The 18,169-nt window shown below is 39.1% G+C and overlaps 1 protein-coding gene across 4 annotated transcripts in view; it reads right to left on the reverse strand.

Moving 5' to 3' along the window:
- Ints2 (integrator complex subunit 2) overlaps nt 1-18,169 on the reverse strand; it is a 48,635-nt gene that overhangs the window by 12,712 nt on the left and 17,754 nt on the right. For all 4 annotated transcript variants that reach the window (XM_031352282.1, XM_031352281.1, XM_031352284.1 and 1 more), the window contains 9 exons: nt 17,178-17,249; nt 16,970-17,084; nt 14,485-14,553; nt 13,006-13,140; nt 11,188-11,364; nt 9,944-10,052; nt 6,387-6,491; nt 3,802-3,966; nt 2,024-2,225 (listed from right to left, as the gene is read on the reverse strand). In XM_031352282.1, coding sequence (XP_031208142.1) covers nt 2,024-2,225; nt 3,802-3,966; nt 6,387-6,491; nt 9,944-10,052; nt 11,188-11,364; nt 13,006-13,140; nt 14,485-14,553; nt 16,970-17,084; nt 17,178-17,249 — 1,149 coding nt within the window. The remainder of the gene's footprint in view (nt 1-2,023; nt 2,226-3,801; nt 3,967-6,386; nt 6,492-9,943; nt 10,053-11,187; nt 11,365-13,005; nt 13,141-14,484; nt 14,554-16,969; nt 17,085-17,177; nt 17,250-18,169) is intronic.

Below are 18,169 nucleotides of genomic sequence, written 5' to 3' on the forward strand. Positions count from 1 at the left end.
TCCTGGGGAAAATTAAGATGAGAAGCTCTAAAAGTGATGTCCCTGTGAAAATAATGTTGCTGTTAGATTAGTTCCTGTTGTACTTCCTATTAAGTAAACCTAGTCTTAATAAAGAGTTTAGAGTGAACTATTTATTAGTTATTGATAACATAACAAATGGAAACAAGGTAAGTATTATAGCAATGCCAAGTATGGGGAATGGCTCTTGTATATAAGAAAGAAGCCATTATGAAGCGTAGTTCAGGGGCGCATACTTGACTAGCATGCTCACAGAGTGAGATTCCCCTCCACCAAAAAAAGAGAAAAAAGCAAGAAAGAGAGAGAAAAGATAATCAAAGAATATTGTAATATACTGCACACTTCAACTGTAAATACATAATCATAAGATGAACACTGGGCTGGTGAGATGGCTCAGCGGGTAAGAGCGCCGACTGCTCTTCCAAAGGTCCTGAGTTCAAATCCCAGCAACAACGTGGTGGCTCACAACCACCTGTAATGAGATCTGACGCCCTCTTCTGGTGTGTCTGAAGACAGCAACAGTATACTTATATATAATAATAAATAAATCTTTGCGCAGCAGAGAGCAGGGCCGACCAGAGTGAGCAGAGTTCCTAAAACCAGATGAAGGCTCACAACTATCTGCACAGTTACAGTGTGTACTCATATACATGAAATTAAATAAATCTTTAAAAAAATAAGATAAACACTAAATACTGCTCTAGCTAAATGATACAACTATTTTATAAAATAAAGGGAAAGCTTCACCGGAAGGAAGCAAGTCAGGCTGCTAAACTTCACAAACCATGTCTAAATGAGAAAACCAAGAAGCCGTACTTGCTATAAGCCTATTCCTGAGCTATAATGAAGAAATGTAAATGCTAGAATTTTGTTTTTTAAGCTGAATAATGGTTTTCCTCTGGGTAACCAGACTCTAAAGTAGAAAGTGGAAAGTATCATTATGTATATTTATTATTTGATGTAAAGTAAAACTTAAATTTAGGCCAGGTGGTGGTGGTACATGCCTTTAATCCCAGCACTTGGGAGGCAGAGGCAGGCGGATTTCTGAGTTCGAGGCCAGCCTGGTCTACAGAGTGAGTTCCAGGACAGCCAGGGCTACACAGAGAAACCCTGTCTCGAAAAAACAAAAGAAAAAGAAAGAAAGAAAGAAAGAAAGAAAGAAAGAAAGAAAGAAAGAGAGAGAGAGAGAGAGAGAGAGAGAGAGAGAGAGAGAGAGAAAGGAAGGAAGGAAGAGAGAAAAACCCAAACAATCAATCAAACAAAAAAGAACCAACAGCAACAAAAACCTTGAAAGAACACCTCCTATCGGCAGTTCCCAGACCTACTCAACCAAGCTCTCAGGGAAGTCAGCCAGGTGTTCTGGTTTCCAGATTGGCCTGGCTGCACTGACACAATCTATGAGCCAGCACCAACCAACTGATAACCACAATGAAGGCACACCCTGTTCTCCAAACTCTGCTGCACCAGAGGGATCTCTTTTTAAACCTTATGCCTCGATCCTGCTACACCCCCTCAGGTTTAACTGCATAGATTGCAGCCTGGGGATCAGGGTTTTAAAGCCAGCCCAAATGGCTCAGGGTGTAACAAAATTTGGAACAACAACAGTAATGTAAGACACCATAATCCAGATCAGTTAGCCACAAATAACTAAGTAGAAGAAAATACCTTCAAACACTTTCTCAAATTGCTAATACTTTTTATTTCTTAAAGTATACTTTTTTCTTTAAAATGTAACAATTTTTTTTGAGACAAGTCTTCCTATACAGACCACGCCTTCCTCAAACATAGCTCTGCTGTTCCTCCTCCCAAATCCATGCTGAGATTAAAGACAAGCACCAGTGCACCCCAACATAGGATCTCTAGTCATTTTCAGAAAGGAATTTTGTTATATACTCAAATCCATTAATGAGAGTGGTCTTGTGAATATTTCTCTAATACCTAAGTAACCTGTACATTATCAAAGCTATACACTTCTCTAGTCCATATAGCAGTAGACAGAATTTACCTTCTTGGCATCACAGTATTAAGAACCATCCATAACTTATTGACAGTTTGAAGAATTCTCCGTGGAACCCCAGAGTTCAGCAGCTGGTTCATGTTGGACGTTAATACTTCTGCATATGGTATAAGTTCACTGGCAGAAAGTAGAGTCAAGTGTTCCATGATCTGCATCACTTGTGTGTGACTTACAGGGACAGCTGAAAATGCTAAAAACAAAATTTAGCAATCATTCTTAAATCCCATAATGTTTACCAAGTAGAAATAAATACTGCTTTCTTAAAAGTAGAAGCCAAACAAGTCAAGAAAGCAATGGTGTTAAAGTTCCACTGCCAGCTACATTTTCACTAAGCTAGTGTTAAAGCCATTAGAGAACTCAGGGTTGGAGTGAGATGGCCCAGAGGGTTGGGCAAGTGAAGTCTGACAACCTGAGCTCCATGCCTGCACATGAAGGATAGAATCAGCTCCCTCATCTTGTCTCTGCCTTCCATATGTGCAGTGTGGCATGTGCAAGACCCCACACAAACATATACTAAACAAATAAATTAGATTGTAATAGAAATAAATGAAAATCCATGAAAGTACACATGTTATTTCATAAAGTTCATTTTAAAAATCCTATTAGTGACACAATAGCTAACCTCATTTTTTGGGGTAACTGCTTCTGTAGCTTATTAATTTGGAAAACCAACAGAATCTGAAAGAAATGTATAGAAAACTAACCAAAGCTGCAAAGAACATCGTGTCATTTTGTATCTGGGTTCAAAATCCACAGGCTCCTTGACACTTTCCCCTAGGTGTCCCATTATAGGAGATTAGCATCCAGCAGATTGCTGTTATTAAATATCTAGAATTATCTCTACACTAGAGTGGTCACTAATTACATCTGGCTAGCAAGCATAAAATAAAGAACAAGTGGGAAAACTAATTCTTTTTGTTGCCATTATGAATAACACAGTATCTATATCTATACCTAGCCATTCATGGCCAACTGACTACTTCAAGGGAAACAGATAGGCATGCATGTACTTCACCCTGGAAAACCAACAGAACCTGAAAGAAATGTGTAGAAAACTAACCAAAGCTGCAAAGAACATCGTGTCATTTTGTATCTGGGTTCAAAATCCACATGTCAAAGACAATTGGCTCACAATTCCTTCAGTTGTGTAGAGAAAACAAAAAGACAATGACCTCAAGAGCTGGGGGGTAGAGCTGAGTAGCAGAGCACAGGCCCAGAACGCACAAAAGGCCCAGAGTTCAGTCTGCAGCTCCAAAGGGAAAAGAGAAAAAGACTTAGAAATAACAGCTAAAGAATTCAAGAGCAACAACAACAAAAATTCAGGTTAGGTTTGGATGGAGCACCAAGGCCAAAATTGTCACTGCAAAGATGAGTAAAGATTATACAATGAGAATCTTTACACTGATTTTATAATTGTATTCAGAAGGCTTATGAACTGAAACTTTTTAAAACAACTAATGTAATGTTAATATGTAGCCCACACTATTTGTATTTGGGGATACTAATCCGAAACATTACCCATTAATAGCAAGTACACTGCCTTGATCTACTATATTTATTTCTAACCAGTTTGGGAATTTTCTAAATCTTTTTAGTGATGTAACACAGAATACAAAACTGCTATAAAGATGTCAACTAAATTCCCAGCATAGCAAAGAGATGGTTAAAATCCTTACCCCAAAGACACCTGCTTACAGTACAGGAGTCCAGTCAGCCCAGCCCCTGTGTACAGCAGTAGTGGGAGGGAGAATGAGCAGTCACTGTACCTTCCTGTAGCTGTTTCGGAGAGTGGGTTTTGGCATTACTAGTCAGGAGCATTCGCCTTAACAGTGCATCAGTCCCTGTGATCTCCTCCTCACAGATCCAGTCATCCACGATACACAAATGTGGGTAATTAGTTGCTAGAAGACGTAGTAAAGCTGAATGCAGCCCTAAAAAACAAAACAGGAAGTTAACTGGACTCTCAGTTCTCAAAACAGAATCTTCCCCACTCCTTATTTTAGCAGCCAGCAGCCATAAGGGACAGAGATATGTACTGTTTCTCACCTCACTGGCCACTCACTAGCATCAGGAGCTAAGGAAACTTGCTGTATATGGATGCCGCGCCCCTGCTTGGGCTCAACTGTGGTCCACAGCTCTAGCCATGTCCATTTCTGCAAGTGCAGACCACATTTTAAGAAGTTCTAGCCAGGCCTAGGGCAGAATCCAAGCTTTTCCGAAGGTTGAGGCTGTACAATCCTAAATTCAAGGTCTTGCTTCAGCTACACACTGAGCTCAGGGCCAGCCTGGACAACTTAGTGAGACATTATAACAAGGACTGAGGGTATAGATCAATGACAAACGACTTGCCTCATGTGTGTGGGGGCCTAAATTTAATACCAGTAGTGAAAAAAAATTTTTTTTAATTTAAGAAAAAAAAAATCTGTGTAGCATTTTAAAAGTCCCCAAGAAAACTAATTCACAGTATGTCAAGAATGGCTCCTTGCAGCAAGTCTTTCTTGGCTTTTCTCTACTTCAACCCACTGTTTGACGATCACGGTGAAAGCTGTTTAACACAGCAATCATTCAGGAGTTCAGGAGAGAAAAAAAAAGGTTCTCAAATGCTAAGGTTTTCATGTGCTACCATGCCTGACCATCAAGACTGCTTAAAACTGACGTTTCTACATTCAAAAAGGCATTGTAATAATCAAAAGTGCTACTGAACTTTAAATCTCTAAACATATGTACAACTAAAACTACTCCCAACAGACATAGAGAAGTGCAAACCAATCTACAGACTATACTCTTTCAGCAAAACATGCTAATTGGCCAGTGCTGCCAAATACTGCATCTTTTTTTCTTTTTTTAAGAAACAGACCATGTAAAGCTATAATAAATGTAGCCATCTGGCTAACCATGTCCAATGAAGACTATGTTCTTCCAAACCAACCACAGCAAAGAAAGAAGAAAAATCATTACTTCAAAGACAGGAAAACCACAACTTAACATGAAAGATGGCTATTAAGAACCATCAAGTTTCTAAAACTCCCACAGGTCTATTGACCAATATTTACAACCAAACTATTATATACATATTAGTATATCATAGAATATTATAGAACACTTTCAAATAATAAAGTGGATCTACATGGGCTGGCATCTCAGCAGAGGCAGAGGGCTACAGATACGGGTCAGTGGTACAGTACTAGCTTAACCCTTACATACAGCCCTGAGTGCAAATCTCAATGAGGAAAAGGAGGCAGTATATAATATCATCCACCTTCTGAAAATATTATGTGAGCTTCTATTAGTTTCAACCATATGAAACCGTTGTTCTCTAGGTCAAAGGCAGTCTGCAGCTTTAGATAGTTGGATTGATGAGTTCTTAGCTTTACAGTGTCCTGGACTTTACTCTGAAATCGTTACAAGGCTAGCAGTATGAGACAAACTCTCCTGTTATATCAGGCAGCAGCAGTGGGCAACTCATAGTGAGCCAGCCATACAATCGTGAAGGAAAATAGGCACTATGTTGAGGTGCACTGCATTGCTGAGCTTCAGTATTCTGTAGCTTAGAGGGGGCAAATAATTTTACCCTTTGTTTTGTTTTGTTCTGTTTTTCAGACAGGGTCTCATTATGTAGCTCTGGCTGTCCTGGAACTTACTCTGTAGGCCAGACTGCCACAGCCTGCCAAGTGCTGTGATTAAAAGCTAAGCCACCATACCTGACCACAAATGCATTTTGAACTTGACATTCTGAAGCTTGCAATAGGCTTGTATCCAAATAACCTCCTAATAAGATGGAGGAAATTATAAGTATATACTGGTCGGCATGCATGTGTCATGTGCGGTACTGGGAATGAACCCAGGGCATCACATATGTCAGGCAGGCACTCTACTACCAGGCTGCACCCCAACACTCAAATATCAGCCATAATATTTGGGTCACCCTATATGAAAAGAAATGACTTAAAATTAAAATAAATGTCAAACTGAAAATAACTGGATTTTTCTAGGGGGTTGTGATCTGTAGGGAATGAGATAATGGATTTAGCAAAAGAACAAAAAGCATTTTCAATCTTCAACTGTTTACACATTTTTTTTTTGTTTTTGTTTTTTGTTTTTTGTTTTTTTGAGACAGGGTTTCTCTGTGTAGCCCTGGCTGTCCTGGAACTCACTCTGTAGACCAGGCTGGCCTCAAACTCAGAAATCCACCTGCCTCTGCCTCCCAAGTGCTGGGATTAAAGGTGTGTACCACTTCTGCCTGGCTAACTGTTTACATTTATAACAATGAATACTTACTACAAATTATAGCATAAGCAGTAACATATGTCATATCAATAAACTTTCGCAAAGACAAATGAAGAACCAATACCTCCCAACTCCTGCTGCAGCCCTTGAGCCTGCCGAATGAGGAACTTGATAGGAATCTGGTCCATTAAAGAAGAGGAGTAGGACTTGGGTTTCCTTTGCATGGAAGCTGTCAGTAAGACAAAAAGTGTAAAAGAAAAGAGTATCAGAAACAAATCTTAACTAACTTTCAAAACAAATGGGAATAAAGACACTGTGCGAGTACTTCTAATTCACTTGATATATGAAAGTATAACAGATAAAGACCTAGGAAATGCCCTGAATTGGAACAAAATCATGGTAGGCTTTAGTACAAAGAGGAATTCACTGAAAAAACTCAGTAGAGATTTTTCCACATCCATTTAGGAAGTCTGAAGAAAGAGGAAACCAGAAAAATGGATAACATTTGAAATGTAAATAAAGAAAATATCTAATAAAATAAACGCATATAAATACAAAAAAGTTCTTTCCATATATAATAATGCATGTAGCCTTATTGCACATTTTGATTTCAGATTCCAGTTTTATTCAATATATGTATCTTATTAAAAAAAAAAGGAAGTCTGAAGAAGTCATGAGCACAGACTTAGAGCTTAATGATCACAATGTAAATTACAAAACACCATGGGGTGAGAAAAAAGGGCTGCAGAAATGGTTCAGCTGTTAAGAGCATCGGCTGCTCTTCCAGAGGACTTGGGTTCAATTCCTAGTACCCACACGGCAGCTCACAACTGTCTCTCACTTTAGTTCCAGAGGATCTGACACCCTCACATAGACACACATGCAGGTAAAACATCAATGAACATTAAATAAATGAATAAATAAATAAATGCCACCAGGCATGGTGGCTCACAACTATAATCCTAGCCACTGGAAACTGCCTCACTGGGAAGGCATGGTGGTACCTGAGCACCACTTTACCAGGGGTCAGACAATAAAACAATGACTCTTGTTCTGTTGGTGACCAAGAAGGAAATTTTACATGTAAGAGGACAGAGTAGAAAACGGTGAGAATTTCTTTTAGATGACATGAAGCTGGAGTGTGAGTTAAACACCTTCCAGTACTTAGCTACTGAGGAGTGAGACTGTGGCCAGGCATGGAGTCTCACACCTGTATTTCAAACACTCACTTGAGAAGTAGAGACAAGAGGATCAGGAGGAGTTCAGACACAAATTTCAGCTGGACAGAGGGTTCAAGACCAGCCTCTACAAGAGACTCTGCCTCAAAAATAAAAATCAAATAAAAATTGTACATCTGAAACTTTTTATACTAGGAAAGCATTTTGTTTTGAGGTAATTTTGATACAAGTGTGCAGTGCTATGCCCAGTTAATAGCATAGTATTTTAGGTACAAATATTTGAAATATACAAAGATTCACATTTTAACTAAGTAGTAAGTACTCAGGAAATTTCTTTATTTACTATGCATCTTCTTTAGGATAGATATTTAAATCAATGGTATCCTACAATTTTTATCTCTAAAATGTTTTTTAAATGAGCATTTAACTAGAATCAATATACATATCCACACACATTAATATACACATGTGCATAAGTATTTTTAAATAATGAATACATACCAATGTATTTTAACAGCTATAACATTCTAATACTTGATTCTACCTCAGATTTTATAGTTCCTATCTGAGTGTATCTAGCAGTTGGCTGCTAATGTTTCTTATAAGAATTAAACCAAAAGCGAAGTGCTAAGATTACAACACAATATCACAGGTAAGAATATATGGGGGGGGGGGGGCGGCTGGAGAGATGGTTCAGCGTGAAAGAGCTGACCAGCACTGACTGCTCTTCTGAAGGTCCCGAGTTCAAATCCCAACAACCACACGGTGGCTCACAATCATCTGTAATGAGATCTGATGCCCTTTTCTGAGGGTATCTGAAGACAGCTACAGTGTACTTATATGTAATAATAAATAAATCTTTAAAAAAAAAAAAAGAATATATTTGGGGCAAATAATCTTTTGGCTTCTGACAAAAACCTCTCAATACTGGCATGAAGTTCTTTACACCCTTGGAAGACAAAAACTAGGCCAGAGAAAACCTCCAAGTAGGGGAAGTTCTGCCAGGAAAAGGTCTTCTCTCTCATCTCTTCCCATTCATTGAGGATGTAACTGCAGAGACTGGCTTCAACAACCCCTCTCTGGAGGACACACCTCTCAACAGCAACAGAATAACATGTCTCCTTTTCATCTTAAAAATTCAGGGCGGGCTGGTGAGATGGCTCAGTGGGTAAGAGTACCAACTGCTCTTCCAAAGATCCTAAGTTCAAATCCCAGCGACCACATGGTGGCTCACAACCACCCATAATGAGATCTGACACCCTCTTCTGGTGTGTCTGAAGACAGGTACAGTGTACTTATTTATAATGGTAAATAAATCTTTGGGCCTGAGCAAGCGGGGTCTACCAGAGCGAGCGGGTTTGCCTGGAGCAAGCAGAGGTCCTAAAAGTCAATTCCCAACAACCAGATGAAGGCTCACAACTATCGGTACAGCTAGAGTGTGCACTCATATACATAAAATAAATAAAAAACAATTCAGGGCTAGAGAGATGAGGACATGCTGCGAGCACCAGCACCCACATCAGTGACTCACAACCACCTGCACTCTCCATTGCAGAGGATCTGTGGGCATCCTACCTGCACTTAAATACACAGGCACTCACACACTCACATAATTCTAAAGTCTCTTCCTGACCTTATTCACCCCACTTACCACTTCACTTCTCCTTTCCTTTGGCAACTCCCGAAAGGTCTACAGCACGGGGTCCTCCAGCTCCCCTCATCCTAGCAGTCTACAGCAAACTGACCTCCTCATGCTATGTGCAGCCCTTAGCTAAACCCCACTTGGTAAACCTCATTTTACTTCCTCATTCAGGATCATCCAGCAGAGCTCGGATAGCAGACCTCACTAAGTCCTCTTTGAAACCTCCTTTGGCATCTAGAACCCCTATCTCCCGGAATTCCTCTACAATCCATTGCTGGGAACCTATCTAATGTCATAGTATTAAATACCACATATATGCAAAAAAATATTCAATACACAGCTGCCTCCTCACTGTCCTCACTTCAAAGAACAGATGTCTACATATCCAAAATGGAACAGTTGAGCTCCTAAAAACCTAGCGGAGGTCCTCCACTTTACTCTTTTGTTGTTGTTGTTGTTGTTGTTTTTTCTTTTCTTTTTTTTCGAGACAGGGTTTCTCTGTATAGCTCTGGCTGTCCTGGAACTCACTCTGTAGACCAGGCTGGCCTCAAACTCAGAAATCAGCCTGCCTCTGCCTTCCAAGTAGTGGCACACACCTCTAATCCATTTACTCTTTTATTTTAACTAATGGTTCTGCCCTATGCCATTGTCCAAAGCCTCTAAGTTAACCTTCCTCTCACTCAAGTTTGATTCACTAAAATAAGCACTGAAGGAGTTAGCCCCATGACACAATACAAACCATCTGAAACCTAGCCTAAAGAAGCCCCTAGCATCTCAATGCTGTCTACTCATTGGATTTCCTGGAAGGGTTCTGACCCACTACCAAGAAGCTACTGAAAAGGCTCGGCTCTGTGCACTTACCTAACGTCTTTGTGTTTGCCAGGAGAGCTTCCTCGTAAGACAGGATATAATAAAGCACCAGAAGCTGCGCTGTGATACTGAAGCGCTGGTTAAGGCGGACGCTGTCACCCTGAGGTGATACGAAAACTGTTAAAATACTGAACAGCAAGAGCATAAAATAGATTATCCAGTGCTGCTGCATCAAGCACAGCTAGACTGAGAGGAGGACTGCTGGATTCCCAGCAGACTGAGACAACTTCATGTTTCACTGAACCTTGAAGAGCATACATGACAGACAAAAGGAAACATCCTCTCCTCAACTTTCAGATGGGGGGAAATGTCACAAGACTTCAGCTTCTACTTCTCAACAGTACTCCCACCAGGTGCTCCTTAAAGACTTTCAGGAGTCAAAGTTCTATCTGAAATTACTATGAAGAAAACAATTCATAAAAAAGATCCTGTATGCCGGGCGGTGGTGGTGCACACCTTTAATCCCAGCACTTGGGAGGCAGAGGCAGGTGGATTTCTTAGTTCGAGGCCAGCCTGGTCTACCGAGTGAGTTCCAGGACAGCCAGGGCTACACAGAGAAACCCTATCTCAAAAAACCAAAAAAAAAAAAAAAAAAAAAAAAGATCCTGTACATTAAACTGTGTCTGTGAAAACTACAACTTTTTCCTAACAAAATAAGGAAAAAGATTTTCATCAAATTTTCCATAATTGAATCCAGGTGTGTCTTCAATTTCCAGAAAGCTAAACAGTACCATGTTAGACGTGTTGAAATATCCCACAGTCCTTTAGCAAATTCCTATCTTCAAGGTACGCATTAAACTTTAACAGGAGGCTTCAGGACAACTCCTTGTGCTGCGATGGTGGGGCAAGCCTTCAGGATGCTGAGCCAGCATTCAGGATGCTGAGTCAGCAAGATGCTGAGTTTGGGAGTACCCAGGCTACAAAGTGAGACACTTTCTCAAAGACTATATACTTAGAAATGTATATATGATAATTTTTTAAATTTATATATATATATATATATATACATATGTTTATTCAAAAAGTGCAAATTACTTGGAACCAATATTATTATACAATTTTTATCAGTAAGCTAATAAAATTTAATTTCATATTTGTGTATGCATATGTGTAAGTATGCATAGCCACGTACTAATCTTATTTTGAAATCAGAATTACCTATAAGACTTCTAAGGAAAAAAAGATGGACTAACTCAGAGATGTAACAGATGTAAAAGAACCATTATCTTATTTACCCCAATGACTTCCTGGAAAATGTTGAGTATCTCCTGTTCAGTGACTGGCTGATTTGTGGCTTCTGGGTTTGATTTAGATGCAGGAGTAAGTATAGAATTTATGTACACATCAATCAGAGGAAGTAGCTGAGGGTGGAGTGGAGTGGAGGTTTCACACAGCTGTCTGTAAATCCAGTCCTACAAGAAAAAGGTATTAAATTGAGGCAATTTAAACAAACAAACAAAAAAAAAGGATCAACACGATAGAGCACGTATAGGTTTACCATGTATAGCTTCAACACATACAGCTTTCCATGTTTCTCAGACCAGCGTACTCACCAGTAGTTTCGGGAGCTAAAATATACTACCTCTTTTCCTAATTAGTCTATAATTGAACCAAAAACACTGTCTACTGAAAGATACGCCTAGGATGGTGAGCAGCCTGGCTTTGGGTTTAATGTGTTTTTGAGCCTTTCCTAGTCTGACTCTATTTAGAGCTCTCTGTGTCATGGAAGACTTCCCACAGAGGGGCCTGTAGCAGCGGCTATCTCTTCAGAGAAACACTGATGAAGAGTGGACTCACCTACTGCCCAGGAGACATGCAAAACCTCAAGGTGTGCACCTGGACTCTTAACCCATAGCTATTTACTTAATAAAAGCACAAAAAGAAGCAAAAGATGCAACATAGCTAAAAATTAATAATGTCACTAAATCATCAAAAGGGCACCTGACAAGATATGCCACATATAAACTGCTCATTGCTCGTTTTAAGTAAAAAAGGCTTTCATAATAGGTTCAAAAACATTTATTTACCTCCTGTATTTCAGACTTCTCATTAGGAGACCTTTTAACTCATTGATATAACCAAATATAAAAACACTGAAAACATAAGTAAGGCACTGGCTATACTAGTATAACAGCAGCAGTAGAGAGCTGGTGAACAAAAGTAAAATTTAAAAAATGTGCCAGCCATATTAGTGCACACCTATAACCCTAGCACCAGGAGGGGAAAGCAGAGGGTCAAGAATTCGAGTTGAGCAACGGCTACAAATCACGTTCAAGATCAGCTTGGGTTCATTAAATACATTTTGTATCAAACAAAAATGTAAAAACATGCTACTTGAGAATTTAAGTGGAAACATATTATATATTTTATGAAAAAAGTTATAATATTGCTTTAAAAAATTGAAGTTGGGTTGAACCCCTGGGTCCTCTAGAAGTGCAGTCAGTGCTCTTAACCACTGAGACATCTCTCTAGCTCTGAACCTGAAATTCAGTCCTTAAAAACAATTAACTATAGGGCTGGTGAGATGGCTTAGCAGGGAAGAGCACTGACTGCTCTTCGAAAGGTCATGAGTTCAAATCCCAGCAACCACATGGTGACTCACAACCACTCATAATGAGATCTGACGCCCTCTTCTGGTGCATCTGAGGACAGATACAGTGTACTTACATATAATAAATAAATAAATCTTTAAAAAAAAACAGTTAACTATAAATAACTATATAAATAACTAGTAACTAGCTACTTATAGTAGTAATTTAACTTACCACCTAGTAATTTAACTTACAACATTACAAGTTATAACACTGTTCTAAAAATTTGAAGTTGGGTTTTTTTGGGTTTTTTTGGTTTTTTTTTAAATGTTCATTGTTGTTTTGCCTGCATGTATGTCTGTATGAGGGTGTCAGATCTGGGAGTTCCACACAGTTGTGAGCTGTCATGTGGATGCTGGCATCCATAAACATAAACACATACACACAGACCACGGGAAAGAAACCAAAGAATTAGTGAGAGAAAACTGAGTTACAGCTTAAAATCTAAATATGAAGTCATACTTTTATTGACACTTTGTGCTTGGTAAATGATCGACTCCTGAGAAGTTGGTAAATACAATGAATAGGCAAAAACCCAGTAATGTTGGCACTCAGATTGCTGGTGACAGGAACTCGAACTGCATGGGCTGTGACAACCTGAAATGGAAAAATAGCATTAAAACACATAGCAAATGCAAAATTAGCTTTAAAAAAGGTATAGTGTATAGACTACCAATGTAAATAAACCATCAACACTTAAATGCAGTCCATGAGGATGAACAATGAGAATCAGCTGGTACAAGTTTTAATTGTTTTGTTTTGTTTTAAGACAAGGTCTCATGTGGATCAGGCTCATGTAAGACTATATTGCTAAGACTGACCCTGTTCTCCTGCTCCGCTTATCACTTTGTCCACAGTGTTAAGGTTGCAGACTTGTGCCTGAAATTTTTTATGATGTCTATGTGACAAGTAAATTAGGTGTGGTAACACTCATCTGTTGTCTCAACTACAAGAAAGGACAAATGAGATTCTTAAGTTCAAACCCATCTTGAACAGCTTAGTGAGACTTTACCCTCTAAGATTAGGAATACAACTCAAGGTTGAGATGCTTGTCTAGCATGTGCAAATTCCTGAGTTCAATCCCCAGTACAGTTAAAAAAGAAAAAAAAAAGAAAGGAGAAAAGAAAGAAAAAAGGAGTATCTACCTAGGAACTGGTAAAGATCTCTAACTCTCTGTTTATTTTACATATACACATGTAAGGGTGTAGCTCAATGGCACAGCAGTGGCGTAGCTTACAAAGGCCTATTGCTCAATTTCCACCTCCAAACAAAAGCTACAATAAAAATAAGTAAATAAACACACGTGAGAAGTGCTAAAAAATATAAAATGTATTATTTGTGCTAATTGGGTCCAGATAAGTCTGTCTACCTTTCAAATCTACTTGTATATGTATAAAAGATTACAATCTTACTTGTCTTGAAGGGTGATTATGGGTGCTAATTTTTTTCCTAGTAGTTACATGAGCTGGGCCAGCACTCAAGAGGCTGAGACAGGACTGCAGAGAGTTCAGAGAATTTACAGGAGGTTTACCTATATATTAAGTTCCCATCTAGCCAGAGATAGAGTGAGACCTTGTCTCAGGAGGAAATACTTATATTTGAATTAGCAAATGAATTTGAGAACCGGAGGCTAGTTTGTAATGCAACTGCAAACACTTTACAACCTAAAGACTTAACCAGGGCTCTGTTTCCTCAAGAGCAACCCGAATGATGAACCCACAAGAGTACATTACCACTACCTACAACCACACTCTTAAGTAGGAACCCATTCAAAGTTTTCAAGAATCTATAAACTCAAAATACACTGCTTTGTAATGAGGTAAATGAATTATTCACAGATAGTTTAAACATGAAATAAATTACCATTACAAATTGAAAGTGATGAAAAAAGACTACTTTATTCTTTTAAGTAGTTTAGTCAGGCGCTAAGGACAGAAGTACCTGCTCTGTAAAGATTTCCTGTGTGAAGATGGTCTTCATCCTGCTCAAGGAGCTTGGCTTAATCACAATCTACAATAGTTAAAAGAATTCCAGTAGCATGTAAAACTGTATGAAGTACATTTATTCCCATGAATTTATTACCCAATATGGTATGATGCATGCTATTAATGTTGAAAAGTTAAATTTTTCTCTCATAAGTGACTTCTCAAGCCTGACACTAAAAGACACAGAAGCACAAGCAATGTAAAACATACTTAGTAGAAGCAGTGCACAAATGTGTATGCCTGTAGTCACAGGCACTTGGGAGGCTGAGGCTGGTGGGTCACTAGAACCCAGGAGATCAAGAGAACCTGAGCAACATAGTGAGACCTCTTGTCAAAAATAAAGATAAAACATAACTTAGAATGATTTAATAAATTGCACTAACTATTGGCATCTTAAGTTAGTGGGCAGAAAAGGTTTATCTAACAAATGGAGACCAAAAAAATTTCATACACACACACACACACACACACACACACACTGTTGTACACATGGCACTACACAGCAAACTGTACTTCAAATGGACTAACTTAAAGTCAACGCAGACCTGAAATATATATAGCTCAGTGCAAGTGTACTTGGCTAGTATAAATGAAGCCCTGTTTGTTCTTTAGTACTGAGAAAAAAAGATTTCAATGCAAAGCATAAAGCCACAAATAAACTAGAATAAAATTTAGTAAGCTGAGTGTGATGACTCATAGCTATAACCCAGCAGTCCTGGGAAAAGGCAGAGGAATCACATAAAAGTTTGAGCCACTCTAGGCTACAAAACAAAACCTTCAGGTGCTGGTGGCGCACACCTTTAATCCCAGCACTTGGGAGGCAGAGGCAGGTGGATTTCTGAGTTCGAGGCCAGCCTGGTCTACAGAGTGAGTTCCAAGACAGTCAGGGCTACACAGAGAAACCCTGTCTCGGAAAAAAAAAAAAAAAGCAAAACAAAACAAAATCTTGTCTAAAAGAAACAAAACAAAAACAAACAAAAGAACAGAAGAACTAGTTTTAATAGTAATCAATAAAATATGAAAAGAGGGACTGCTCTTCAGCAATCAAATTTCAGGCCAGGTACAGTGGTGCACACCTTTAATCCCAGCTCTCAGGAGGCAGAAGCAGACAGATCTCTATGGTTTGAGGTCAGCCATACCAAGTTCCAGGACAGCCAGGGTTGTATAGGGAGACCTTGCTCGATAAATAAATATATAAATAAATTAAAAAATTACAAAAGTTACAAAGAATGGGCTGTCTAGGCATGGTAAGACTTTAGGAAAACAAGGCTCTGATGCATTAATATGAACAGTGAAACTGGAAACATCTCTATGAAAAAGAATCTAATAGAACTCACAAACACTTGGCCAACTCACTTATTTAGTAACTGCTGGCCATAAACAGACTGAGAAGTGTATGAAGATACAGCTGTATGACTACCTGTGTTTACATTTATATGTTTATTCACCTATGGTTTAGAATAAAATCTACATAGGAGATTAAAAAAAAAACATTGAGACCAGCATGGGTTCCAGGCCAGCCTGTCTCAAACAACAACAAAAAAGAAGACTGAAGAAATGCTGAGCAGTGGACTGCTCTAGCAGAGGACACTAACTTGGTTCCTAACATCCATGTCAGGTTACTCAAACTCTGGCACCTGAGGCTCCCACTCCTTCTTCTGGCTTCTGTGGGCAACTACACATATGTACACATGCCCACACAGACACACATACATACACAAAATTTGAATAAATGTAATTCCTATTTTTCTAGGAATTCCTGAATAAAATTTCAAACTAGTGGGAGCTGGCAAGATGGCTTAGCGGGTAAGAGCACGACTGCTCTTCCAAAGATCCTGAGTTCAAATCCCAGCTACCACATGGTGCCTCACAACCATCCATAATGAGATCTGACGCCCTCTTCTGGTGTGTCTAAAGACAGCTACAGTGTATTTATTTATAATAATAAATAAATCTTTGGGCACAAGTAGGGTTGACCTGAGCGAGCAGAAGTCCCAAATTCAATTCCCCACAACCAGATGAAGGATCACAACCATCTGTACAGCTACAGTGTATACTCATATACATAAATCTTTAAAAAAAAAAAAAGCTGGGCAGTGGTGGCACATGCCTTTAATCCCAGCAATTGGGAGGCAGAGGTAGGCAGATTTCTGAGTTCGAGGCCAGCCTGGTCTACAGAGTGAGTTCCAGGTCAGCGGTCAGCCAGGGCTACACAGAGAAACCCTGTCTCAAAAAAAACAAAAAAAACAAACAAAAAAAAATTTCAAACTAGCAAACAACTAAAACTTCTTAAATGAGCACAATGTATTTATTTTATACTATAACAGATTATAGATAATACTAGTTATATATGTATGTATGTATATAGTTATATATATAGGTATATACTATAATTAGCATAGACACACTTTCTTTCAGAAAAAAAGATAATTAACAATTACCTTCATCCCCAAAGTGGAGCAGACTAAGTCAATGATAGCACTAAGCTGGTTGCTATGGAAATACATGGCCACCAATAACAACATCTCCCCAAAAGAAGCAGAGACGCCTGATGTACTGTTAAAACAGAAGAAAGACGATGAATTTCAAGGAGGGAATAAATAAGAAAAGCTTTCTCCACTAAGAGAAACAAACAGCTGCTTGTCTTACCTCTCAAAGTAGGCTTCTTCCTTGATCATCCAGCTGAGCCACACGACCATCAGCTGCTCCTGCTCCGGTGTGCTGCAGAAGATACCACAGCACCACGTCAGCCAAGGCAATGAAGAAAGCGATCGGAGAGGCTTCCGATCACTTACTCTTAAAGATTTATTTATTCCTCTTTTATATGTATAAGGATTCTGCCTGTCTGTACCATGTGCATGCCTGGTGCCCTCGGATCCCCTGGAACGAGAGTTTCTGTTGGTTCTTAGCCACTGTGTTGGTGCAGGGGACTGAACCCAGGTCCTCTGCAAGAGCACGTCCTGTTATTTATCCCTGAGCCATCTCTCCAGCCCTGAAATTATTTTTTGTAGGAGTTTTTTTTTTCCTTCTCTATTTTGAAATACCAACTCAAATTGATGGTTTGCTGAATTGGACAATTAATTATAAACAAGATGAGAACTCAAAGATGGAGGCTTTGGCTTCATCAATCTGAACTGTCAAAACCTCCTCAATTCTTAGTAACTATATATTTATTTGTAAGTTGAAGAGAATGACATTCCATCTTATTCCTTGGAAAAACAAAGGTCTCTGGGATTAAAATGTTAAAACAACTATATTAAGAACTAACCAGTTGCTGGGCGGTGGTGGCACACACCTTTAATCCTAGCACTTGGGAGGCAGAGGCAGGCGGATTTCTGAGTTCAAGGCCAACCTGGTCTACAGAGTGAGTTCCAGGACAGCCAGGGCTATACAGAGAAACCCTGTCTCTGGAAAAAAAGAAAAAAGAAAAGAAAAGAAAACAAACAAACAAAAAAGAACTAGCCAGTTACTCCTACAGGAAAACATTTAAAAAATCTAATGTTAAAACGTAAGCATAGAATTTGGTGGTTCAACCTTAATCCCAGCTCTTGGGAGACAGAGGAAGGTAGATCTCTGTGAATTCAAGATTAGCCTGGTCTACATGGTAAGACCCTGTCTCAAAAGAACAAAAACAAACAAAA

Source organism: Mastomys coucha, unplaced genomic scaffold (assembly GCF_008632895.1).
Source record: "Mastomys coucha isolate ucsf_1 unplaced genomic scaffold, UCSF_Mcou_1 pScaffold5, whole genome shotgun sequence".
NCBI lineage: Eukaryota > Metazoa > Chordata > Mammalia > Rodentia > Muridae > Mastomys > Mastomys coucha.